The 12,348-nt window shown below is 39.4% G+C and overlaps 1 protein-coding gene across 1 annotated transcript; it reads right to left on the reverse strand.

Annotated features, from left to right (window-relative positions):
* Positions 1-4,284: 4,284 nt before the first annotated feature.
* LOC121504924 (ependymin-like) lies at positions 4,285-10,522 on the reverse strand. Its single transcript, XM_041780032.1, has 6 exons — positions 10,231-10,522; positions 10,062-10,096; positions 9,799-9,933; positions 7,467-7,650; positions 7,298-7,385; positions 4,285-4,855 (listed from the first exon to the last, which is right to left on the reverse strand). The coding sequence occupies exons 1-6, from the start codon at positions 10,295-10,297 to the stop codon at positions 4,720-4,722; spliced, it is 645 nt and encodes a 214-aa protein (XP_041635966.1). The 5' UTR covers positions 10,298-10,522; the 3' UTR covers positions 4,285-4,719.
* Positions 10,523-12,348: the final 1,826 nt, after the last annotated feature.

Below are 12,348 nucleotides of genomic sequence, written 5' to 3' on the forward strand. Positions count from 1 at the left end.
TAAGGACCTTAAGTTTATGAAGTGGAGTTTATATTTTGTAAATTATTAAATTTAATCACCCTTAAACTCCCTGAGTCTCCCCCATGGCAGGATGGTTTGACCCACACTGGCACATCTGTCCATCACTGTATTCACAATCACTCCATTCATAAAAAGGTTAATTATTTATTTTTTGTGAAGAAATGCTGATCTATAACTAAGTTCATGATTTCAGGTTGAGAAGAGATCTTTATTATGATCTCAAAAAGAGGCACTAAGCTGTCTTTTTTATAATTAGTTAATTTTTTTTGCACACTTCTGGATTTAAATAGTTTTATGCCTTTCCAGTCTCTGTTTTCACTACATTAATTTGAATTCCCACATTTAGTGATTAGAAGATCACATGAATGCCGTTAATTTAGTCATGCATTTTTAACATTTAAAATGTTTGAAAAAACATTTGTAATTTAAAATTGTTTATCAGTTACAAACTTGGATAAATCAGACAGCTGTCACAGCACTGTTTAATGTATTTCTTTTTGACCATAAAGCATTGCACTGTTTCGGGGGTGGAAAAATACTTCACAGGGGGTACATGACTGAAAAAAGGTTGAGAACCACCGCGATACGCTGAGGCAGAGGCACACATGGGCTGCGTCTCACTTTGACTTATATATGGCTTGGGTCTCTGGCGTGAGTCTTCTCTTGAGTCTTAGTCCAGCCCACCAGAAACTCATGGAGAGACTGGAGGAATCAACGGGAGGACTGAAGCCAAAAGACAGATGTTTAACAGCCCATGGGACGTCCTTCCCTCTGCAGCGTGAAGTGAAGCGACGTCAGTTTATGATGACAGTGCAGGCTGATCAACAACCAGCTGTCAGGAGGCATGAACAGCTGATTGTGTCTCTATAAATTTGTACTCGTTTATTCTAATAAAATATTTACATTGCCAGTGTTTGGTCTCAGTGCGGGATCACAAACACCTATGAAGAGGAACCAAAGTATATCAAAAAACATGCAGACTCTTTCTACCAGCAAATGCTTTTTTACAAAACTATTTATTATCCTAATCATTCAGTGTGAAGGCTAATGATCAGAGTTTGTCTGCTTTATTTCCGGGCATCCTGATGTTTGTGTCCTTCATGGCTTTGCCCTGAAGTCTGACATCATTTTCTAAATATTTTTTTGTTCAATGTGTTCATCCTCATTGTTAACGTTAATTAAGGGTAACTCTGTTTTAAGGAGAGAAGTTTACATTTTTTATTATTGTCCTCCAGCATAACTAAATAAAATTAATTTTTGCTACTTTGATAGGAGTGGTTATAATGCAGGTTCAAAATAAAATAAATAGCACAGCTTAACTTTACACTGGAGCATGATTTTGACCATAGGCCATCAAATTCAATGTATGGTCTTCCACTTTTATCATTATTATGAAAACTACTGTAGTGTGACTTCATTAAGAGCCGTGAAAGCAGAGGGAATTCAAGGCCAGGTGAGTCCTTCATAGTCCCTGAGAAGGAGGGCACATCTGAAAGAGCAATAGAGTTATACGTTAAACACTACATTAATGAAAACAAAGTTTGGTTGGGCTAAGAGCTTATACAGGATCTTTCAGCTAAACTCTAAAGCAGTGTGTTCCAATGATTTAAAGCTGTTTTGGGAGTTGGGAGCACAGATTTTCTTTTTCAAGTAAATTGCCGTAACACCTCCTCCTCCCCTGACATTAATACAATTGAGTCTGAGGGTTCCTTCAGTGAGAGGAATGCAGTCTCCTGAGGTCAGCCAAGGGTCAGTAATGATGAAAATGTCAGGGTTATCTTTATTATAAAATCCTCACAAGAAAAGTTTCTGTTCATTTGAACATTTTAAAGTCCACAGTTTACCACAGTGTTTCCCAACCATTTTTCCTTGGAGCCCCCCCTACACGCTCCTCAGAAAAGCGGAGCCCCCCTAGGACCCAAGAGAGAAGAAAAAGTGACACATTGCTGCCAAAAATCAACATAGATTTTAATTGTTCCACTGATAAAACCCTAAAAAAGGTCCATGCATACTTTTCTTAACAAAAGACCTTAACTGCTTTAACTGCTTTATCATGGTTTTAGTCAATATTTGCAAACCTATTTTTGGCAGCCTCAGAGCAGACAAAGCCTCGCGCCCCCCCTAAGATCTGTGGCGCCCCCCCTGGGGGGTCCCGGACCCCAGGTTGGGAACCAAGGGTTTACCAGATAGGAGTTACAACAGTAGGTGTCAGGGCAGCAGGTGAATTAAAAATAGTGAGTACAAGCTTTAAAAATAAGGAATTAGATCTTCCTGTCACATCTCATGTACACATGTACAGGACATTTGAAGGAGCCTTTACAGATAAAGCAGATAAACTTTGATGGACACTAATTACATAAAAATAGAGGCAAAAAATGTTAGAAACAGCAAAAAATGGCAACAAATGGCATAGACAGCCAAGAAGCGACAGTATGGGTCACAACTGGCAAACCTGGGCTAAAAGTGCCAAAAAGAAGGTTAAAAAATAAGCTGAGGTGGAAAAAAGAACTGCCCTGCGTATGGGAATATTTTATGGTTAATAAGATGTGACATGAAAATGTGGTATCATTATTACATTGAACACATTTACTTAGGATCTGGTTACTTTAAAAGAAAATAAAGTATTGCATTTTTTACATAACAGCTGCAAGGTATGGCTATTCTAAAACAAGACTAACACAGTTTCACTGAACATGAACATTTTTCAGTGTCTTCCTCAGTCTCCTCCCCTCAGCATCAACTGTGCTGTCATTCTGGGTGGGAATAGTTACAACCAGATCGTTAGGGGAAAGAGACGTAACATAAAACCCAGATGTTAAAGGTTAAATAAAGTTATTTATTAACAAAAGTAAGGTTTGATTAACAAATGTGCAAAGGTGAGGCAACTAAGGACTATGAGTGCTGTGCAAAAAGGTGACAAAAGAGAACTAAAAGAGACTCTAACCTAGAGTTATTGAAACTTACTAAAGTTTTTAGCAAAAGAAAAGAAACCAAAACCTAGCTGTACTAACTAACAAATGAAAATACAATACAGCACCCAACTAACATCTAACAGATACAAAACTAAGTGTGTATAAGGTGTTCCTAAAAGTAACTAATTTGGCTATTCGATCACAAAGTCTAGTGCCTCAGCAAGTTCACAGAGTTATCAGCAACAGCAATTAACATAGAGGCATGCAAGCGTGGCTGGCTACAGCTTGCTGCTGACATCTGGTTTGCCGGCTCCTTTATCCTCTGTGCAGCCACTTCTGATTGGTGGATTAGGCTGTAGGACCTCCGTGCCAATCAGGCTTCTCCAGCGCAAGTGGATGGAATCACTGAACAGCTCCTGCAGCAGTGGCAACCTGAGAGCTGCAGTGGCACTCACACCAGAACACATGCACACACACACACAAGAACACCCACGCACACACTCAACAGGGAGAGGAGGTAAAATCCCCAGAATATGGCGGCAGCCGTAACAGGAATCAAGAACCAGTTCCAACTGGTTCAATCCACTGATATCATTTACATTTAATCATAACTATACCTTGGGGCAGCTGTGGCTCAGTAGGTAGTCAGTTGTCCTCATTCAGACGGTTGATCCTCAGCTCCTGCTCCTACATGCTGAAATGATCCTTCTGCAGGTTCACTTTCGGAAACCTTGTTACGACTTTTACTTTGATCATCTTCTCGGTGCTCCATCCTTTTGGTCATGACACCCAGCCCCAGTTTACTGAGCTTTCTCTCCGTTTTTATCGCCCTGTTGGTGGTGTGTAAATGTGTATGGATGCATTTGAATGGGATGAGCTAACACTGATTTTTAATGCTCCAGAGCAACCTCTGTCATCAGTGTGTGAATGTGGAGTGAAAGGGTGTGATTCGGCTGCTGTTTTGTTCAGTACCATCAAAAAATTCAAGTGTGTTGCTCAGCTTTAAAGAGAATCATTTTCTGACGCTTCAGCAGAAACACGTGCGCTTCAGTTAGTGAACTAAAGACGGCACTGATCGGAAACTTACAGCAAATGTGTGAAAGCCCAACGTTTAATATTTAACACTCAGTGTGACTGTGGACCATGTGGTTTTTCATGCATTTCTGTCTGTTCTTATAATTTCTGAAATACTTTATGTTGTACTGCTGTCTGTAAAGCTAACTGCTGCACAGATCCTTTATCTTTGATCAACTTCAGCGCAGAATGGAGAAATTATGTTTGTTGGCATTGAAAGAGTAGAAAACAAACGATATATAGTCTTTAAGACATGACAAATAGTTGAGATCCATCATTAGTTTGGTATTTCTTTAATTTCCCGTTATAAAAAATGACAATCTTTAACAGTACATTCATAAGCAATAAGAAAATATTGTCATTAGTTTAACTATTTATTCCTAAAAGAAAACTGCTTCCTATTTGTAGACAAAGTAGCGTTAGCATTAGCATTATGTCAGAAAAAAGAATAGGGCCTTTACACCAAAAACTTCCAGCTGCAGTTCGATTTGGTCTGACTGTGAGAACATTTTACATCCAGCATTAAGCTGAAGTGATTTCACAGAGGTTAAAGTGAAAGACAACATTCCCCACACTTTCAGGCATCCCAGGCTAAAGATTGCTTAGAAATGCATGTTTTTAGAAGAAATTCTGGAGACTTGATAATTTGCTGACTCAGTTTGATTTGTCAAGAATCTTAAAGATGGTTGAACACTTTAGTGAAAGGAGGCTGTCAGAACTTGTCAGCGAACAAGCTGAAGAAGTCGACCGGCTTCTCGTTGCCGATCATTGCTGCGTCTGCGCTCGGGCAGAACTCTGGAGGATTGAGCAGGTTGGGGTCGGTGATCCCGATCACGTTGTTGAAGTAGCTGAACAGAAAAATGAAAAATGCATTAAAGTAAAGAAGAGAGACTTGATGCAATAACAACATCTTATCAATACTGAAGATGTGGACCAATGTGTGACTTGATTAGAGGGGATGACCAGCAGGGGGCGACTCAGCCTGATGTATAAACATGAGTCTACCTCTGCAGCATTAGTACCATGTTGTATTACAGTCACATTTAAAATAGAGACATTTTTAAAGCAGTGGTTCCCAACTGGTCAGACATCAAGACCCACCACCTTGTCCTAAGAGTGACCATGGCCCAAATTTTTAAAAAAAGTTCATCCACTGAGATTTATCCAATGAAAAATGTAGTTTGGACCCCACATGGAACAAAACACCTGAACAAAGAGAAAAGAAACAAAAATATTAAAAGCACACTTTACAGAAAGACATGCCTGCATATATCTGATTTTACTCCATTTTCCCTGGACATTTGGCTGAAATTTGGTAATTTAATAAGGATTATTCTCTTATCTTGGGAAAGCCAGCTTTGTTATCCAAAGAAAAGGAGATGAATGAGTAGAAATCTTGAGAGAAACACTGAAATGTACTTGTCATCACAGGGAAAACCTAAAAGATATCCATATTAATTTACTACATATCCACTGAGGTCTTTCATATGCTGACTTTTTGGCCAAATTGTATTTTCTTGGCATTTATTCACAACCAGTGTTAATTTCATTAATTAAAACTGTGACTAAAAATGTTCATCGACAGCTTTTATTCCATGACAAAAAACTAGACTAAGACTAACAAAAATAGATCTGTGATGACTGAAACTGACAAAAACTAAGTGTAGTTTTCGTCAAGATGACTAAAACTAGACTAAAATGTAATGTAGTTTTTGTCGGACATTCTAAATCTGTGATATTTGTCCACTGTGGGAAAATCTGTCTAACTACAGTGCATCTGTATCTGTTCTGCCTTTCAGCTGTAGAAAGCAGGGACCCCAGGTTTGGCAGAGTGTATAAAACACACTACCATGACTTGGTACCAGATTTAGGCAAGAAAAAAAATGCTTGGACTAAAAGAAAAGACTAAATGTGAGGACCTCTATGGACTAAAACTAGACTAAAATGTTTCTGAGTTTTCATCGACTAAAACTAAAAAGGGTAGAAAAGACTAAAATGTGACTAAACCTAAAAGACATTTCAACTAAAGACTAAGACTGAGACTAAAATTAAATATAGCTGCCAGAATTAACACTGTTCACAACCCACTGGAAAAAATTCCACAACCCACTTTTGGGTCCCAACCCACCAGTTGAGAACCACTGCTTTAAGCAGAAAAGCTGAGCCCCCCCTACAACCCACTTAGAAAATTAAACATCAATTTTCATTAACAAAATCCTGATATAATGAGCCTAAAAACAGACGTTCTTGCAAAAGAATTGTGTGTAAAATATCTACTATTTCAGAAGTGTATTAGGGCCTCTCTGACAAAGAAAGATAATCGGTTAATTTTGAAAAAAAACCTCACCATTTTTAAGTTTAAAAAGTCATGAATTTGGTCAAATTATACATCTTACTAGGACTGATCAATCAGGAACGATTATAGATCATCTGGACTTAGCAGAGACTTCTGTTAACCGGGGTCTTATCCCACTACACTTCTCAGTTTGGCTTCTTATACTTTTTTTTTTTTTAACTCTGCAGTGTTGCAAATTTGGGACTTTATAAACCTGAAATTTTTTAGCTTAAAAAAATCAAAATCTACAACTTTTTAAACAACAACAAAAAAGGATTGTTTTCTCATAAACTATTGAATTATTGAACTCAGCAATTCTGACTGTAGATTCTTTTAGGCTGTACCTAATAAGGCAAGATTTTTAAACATAAATGCACATTTAATTATGAAAACATGAGAGCAGATAGGGCCCCACACTCTTCCTGAGATCTCCCAAACCACAGGTTAGGAACTACTGCTTTAAAGGACGGCTACATGTGACTGATAACCACAGCAGCCTGCATAACACGATGGAGATCTCACAACAGAACCACCTTCCTCTCTGAAGCCAGTAATCTTGACTTCAAAACAAAACACAATACCTAAGGCCAGAATTTTAAACTTTAAATTTTAGCTTCAGAACTAGTGAAACCAGTCAGATCATGATGGTTTATCCACTTTAATCCTAAACCTTCATGATAACCACAGTGAAGTCTAGATGGGCCTTCATAAATGGATCTGCCTGATCCCATGTCTGTAATCAGGCGGATTCCTCATCAAAGTTTCGGGCTGATACACTTGTTCCTGGTCAGAGAATGACCACACCAGTGAGTGTCACAAGGACTTTTTGTCCATTTCAGTTTCATGAAGTGGACTGAAGCTGGTAAATATCTAGGTCTTTTAAAGTGAGACCTAATGGTTTACAAGAGTTTTTCTGTGTGGACATTTTTCACCTGTGCTGTGAGCGTTAACTTACTTTAGCACCATCCAACCATATTCCTGGGTCTTGGATGCAACGCTGACAGGAATGCATCCAAATTCAGTCACTGTGCTCATGTAGTTTCCTGTTGGGGAAAATCAGACAAATATTAGAGGGTAGAAACATAAACGCTCTAAACAGTTCAAACTCATAAATGCTCTTTGACCTCCAGTTGGCAGATCTCCCCACCACGTGTTGACCAGGAGTCCCTGTCCAGGTCCGGACGAGCTGCCGACGATACCCTGACCCAACAGAGTGGCGCCTTCAGGGACACCAATGGGCACAAAGTCGATCTTCAGAGGGCTTTTCTTGCAGGTACGGTTCTCGTGGTTGATCTCATAGAAAACTTGCTAATGGATGGAAGATGTGGGATTAAGATTATTGTAAGATTTATTGATTTATGCCACTGATTACTTTATTTCCACTGGTTAGAATTTGCGTTGTGAAAACAAATTTGTCAGTCTTCTTTGTTTCTTTTCCGCTCACTTTTAATCTGTTTCATCACCAGCTGAAAACTCCTTGCATGGACTTAAAAAGTGCTGCACATTACCAATATTAATATGGACAATGCACTTCTGTCTCATGGCATTAGATTAAAGTGAGGCCAAATAGGTACAAGAAAATCTACCCTAAAAATGGACTCTTGGACACAAATAGGCACAACAGACTCCAGTTCTGTTGGCCCATGTCCTATCTGTTAACACAGAAGCTGGGAGGTTTATGACCATGCGGAAAGTCCATGGGCTATTTGTTTTGTGAGCAGAGGTGGTTTTATCATCAGGCAGAGCTGCCTGGGGCCTTGTACACAAGGCGCCTTAAGGCATAGCCAAAGGTAGGCATCACATGTGAAGCATACATCAAAAATGATTTCAATAATTAATATCTGCATGCCAACTCCAATGTTCAAGCCCCTGAAGAAGCCCTACTGAGTCTTTTTTTAACAAGGGAATGAGACTTCGACAAATCTACTGAGCATAAAAAGTAAAGAAATGTATGTATTGCAGATTATTTCTTTGTCTAACATGCATGCACTGAACACTTATGGGATCAGTTTGGGTGTGCTGTTGGTGCCAGACTGACCAACAGAGTGGCTGTGTATGGTTCTTCCATACACTACTGAGGCTCCTGTTTGTTAAGTGTATAAATTGTTGAATTGGCAATGTGTCTTGTTTTTTTCAGACTTCAATCATCCAGTCCACCAAAATCCAAACAAGAGTCAATGGCAGAATCAGCTGTTAGTCTAATTTTTCTTAGGGGCAACCCACATACTCAGCTCTGCTGCTCATCCCACAAATGCATGTTCCTTACAAATGTGGCATCATTTAAAAGGGAAACATGCTTTCCAACAGAACAGAATTTATTGCCAAGAAGCATTGTTATAACAAAGAAATAATCTACCAAACACAAATTTACTTACTTTATGTGTTAGGTCCCTTTAATCAATCAAACAGTGGATTACTGTGTGATAAGATATAACATGACATTAATATAAACACTGCAGGCATACAGTGTTTATTTATTACAAGATGCACCTTGTCTGGAGCCATGTATGATGATGTGGAAAATTTCAGTCAGTGCAAAAAGTAGCCAAACAATGTCATAAATGGTCAAAAGGTGGCCACGCAATAACACAAATGGGCAAAAAGTAGCAAAATAATGACATAAATGGGCAGGACGTAGCCTGAGAATGACATAAATGGGCAAAAGTAGCAAACAATGACATAAATGGGCACAACGTAACCAGAGAATGACATAAATGGGCAAAAATAGCAAACAATGACATAAATGGGCAAAGAGTAGCCATAGAATATCATAAATGGTCATAAAGTGGCCAAACACTGTCATAAATGGGCAAAAAGTGGTCAAACAATGACATAAATAGGCACAACGTAGCCGAACAATTGCATAAATGGGCAAGAGGTGGTCAGGCAATGAACTAAAGGGGCAAAACGTAACCAAAGAATGATATAAATGGGCAAAAAGTGGCCAAAGAACGTCATAAATGGGCAAAGAGTGGCCAGACAATGACATTACTGGGAAAAAAATTCCTAGATAATGACATAAATGGTCAAAAATTAGCCAAACAATGTCATAAATGGGCAAAAAGTGGCTAGACGATGTCATAAATGGGCAAAAAGTGTCCGGGCAATGACATAAGTGGACAAAAAGTGGCCAAAGAATGTCATAAATGGTCAAAGAGTAGCCAGACAATGTCATAAATTAGGCCTGGATTATATGAAGTCTTTTTCCAATGTAAGATGGTTTGTTGATAAAGTGACCTTTCAATTTGTGCAGGCTTAACTTCTGGATTGAAACATCAAATCACTGTCATTTAATGCAGCTTTACACCAGAACTTGGTGAATGACGAGGAGCATCATTTTGACTTGGGATTTCAAAACCTGCTGCTGTTGCCTGTGCATAAAATCAATCATGAAGAAAATGAAAGGCAGAAGTAAGAGAATTTTAAAAACTCTTGTTTATGTCATGATGTTTTCACCTCTCTGTAGAGCAGAAGATAATCAGCAGTGAACGTCTTATTATTCAGGGTGCCAAACTCAAACATCCTGAGCCGTCGTCCCAGAGCGTCATACAGGTATTTGGCATAGACCCACAACTTTTCATTCTGCGTGGACTGGAGACAGAAGAGTTGGAGGATTTTAAATTTCCCTCTTTCATATACTTGACCTGAGCTGTAATGTCAGTAGGCTGTAATGCTGCTTTATTGTGCTCATAACAAACTGATAAAACAGTAAAACTTACCACAGTGAGCGCCCCGGTCATCAGAGGAGGGCTCTCTGCAGTTTAGAAGAAGATATGCTATGTTATAACTCCAATGAAAAACTGCACTAAATGCATCTGTTCCACTTGTAAACCAGCTAGCAGGTGCAGATGTTTAGAAAAGCCCAGTCACTCTCCTCTGTCGACTTACCACATGGATGAGGCTTCTGGGCCAGGCAGCCTGCCAGTAAGCATGCTAACGCTACAAGGATTTTCATCTTTTCTGCGTCCAGGCGACCGTTCTCAGGCAGCGACAAACACTCTGCTGCTGCTGAGGGAATCACTTCCTTATATACAGACCTCCCAGCTCCAGGGGGGAATCCTGCTTCCTGGTTTTATTTTCAACCCTGTGAGTGTCAGCGCTCTGTTATCAGGCCTGCATGAAGATAAAAGGCAATAATAGCCAATATTTATCCCACAAGTGGTTCTTGTTCTACTTTCTGTGCTCTAAATCCTGGTGAAGGTTTCTACATGAAGCTTAAAGACAGTTGTGTAATTAATGTGCAGAGTGGGTCAGAGGTAAAGAATGTTGTTTGTGTTCTCAGCAGGCGGAGGCTCATGAAACAAGGAGCGGATTTTAGAGGAGCAGAGATGAGGATACAAGGAGAAATATGAGAGCTATAACTGAGTTTAAATGCTGAATGGACACTGAGGAATGGTAATTTACAACTTCAGTCATGTACATCGGTCAAAAAAGCCTTAAACGTCTGCCTTTCTAATTGAAGTGGAAGGTCTAGTTCAAATTCACAGCACTCTTTTTGGTCAATCATCACCTATAGTTTATTTACAATGTGGTGCCATTGAACCATGGATGAGCCACTAGGCTGTTAAACAGCTAATAGCACAGTCAGGAGGATCACATGAGCTAAGGTTTCCATGAATGACATCACTGTCATATGATGTGCAGGTGTGTTACTGTGGTCATAGGTGCACCTGATTAACACACAAGCTCCACACACTAATACGTTTATTCACTATAGTCTTTAACTCTCATTATTTAAGTCACTCTTAATAGTATTTAACACTACCACTGATTATTAATGCAGTGTTTCCCCCTATTATTATCATGTCAGTATAAATGATCAGTCCCACTGATTCAAACACGTACTCCTAGTTCCTGCTCAGCTTCATCATGTGATTGATTTCAATGGGAAATAAGCAGAACAGAACTTTTTGGCCATAGTTGCTCAATCTGGAGTTTTAAAGAAGTTGTCAGTACTCTACAATATGAAAACAACAACTTGTTGAAAAGCAGACACATGACTGACTCAAGAACGATAGCCCAAGTGAATACTACATCTCCATTTCCAAAAAAGCTGGGGCGCTCTGAGGAATGTAATTCAAAACCAGATACAGGGATTAACAAATCTCACAACCCCATGTTTCATTTACAATAGAACATTAATCAATCATTTTATGAAAAGTACTAGCTCATCTTGAATTTGATGGCAGCAACACATCTCAAAAAAGTTAGGACAGGACACTCTTACTGGATTCTTCTTTGAAGTCTTCTTTGCCAGATATTGAGTTATATGATTCTGTGTTTTGACCACAGAACAGTTTTCCATTTTGCTCCAGTCCATTTTAGATGAGCTTTAACCCAGAGAAGACAGCAGTGTTTCTGGATCATGTTCACATAAGGCCTCTTATTTGCATGATACAGCTTTAACTTGAAACCAATATCATGAATAATAATAGTATCTTGGATTTATATCGTGCCTTTTAAGGAACCGCAAGGATGCTTTACAAGAACATATCAGACATGGACAGACTATGTGAGGGATAGGATGAGTGTAAGGGGTGGTTTAGTGAAGACTGTAGGCGGTCGTGAAAAGGTGGTGCTTATGTAAATGTCCAAAGATGGAGCGCTACAGATGTTTGCTGGCAGAGCGTTCCAGAGGGTGGGGGCTGCAGCGCTGAAGGCTCTGACTCCATAGGTATGGAGTTTGGTTTTGGATAATTATGGAAAGTAGGCCAGTGTCTGAAGACGCTATTGACTATTGAGTTTTTCATTTTATGGTGGACTAAATGTCTGAACTGAAGGGAGGCCAGTTTAGAACCTTGACTCTTCTACTGTGAAGCCATGCTGTTGTAATGGATGTGGTTTGTGGTTTAGCATTGTCAATGATAGTTCCTTTCCAGATGTGTGAGCCGCCCAGGCTATAGGCGCTAACCCATGCTCCCATGCAACCCCATACAATCAGAGATAAAGGCTTTGGAACTGTGTCAGGATAAGAAACTGGATGGTCCGTCTCCTCTTTAGTCTGTG

This window comes from Cheilinus undulatus, linkage group 22 (genome assembly GCF_018320785.1).
Source record: "Cheilinus undulatus linkage group 22, ASM1832078v1, whole genome shotgun sequence".
Classification (NCBI taxonomy): domain Eukaryota; kingdom Metazoa; phylum Chordata; class Actinopteri; order Labriformes; family Labridae; genus Cheilinus; species Cheilinus undulatus.

Bases quoted from the DNA above. Each gene is read 5' to 3' on its own strand.
- LOC121504924 (XM_041780032.1), bottom strand. From the start codon at position 10,297: ATGAAAATCCTTGTAGCGTTAGCATGCTTACTGGCAGGCTGCCTGGCC. The intron at 10,097-10,230 runs GTAAGTCGACAG...TCTAAACTGCAG, and splicing joins CCAGAAGCCTCATCCATGTG to AGAGCCCTCCTCTGATGACC. The intron at 7,386-7,466 runs GTCAAAGAGCAT...TTTCCCCAACAG, and splicing joins GGGAGATCTGCCAACTGGAG to GAAACTACATGAGCACAGTG.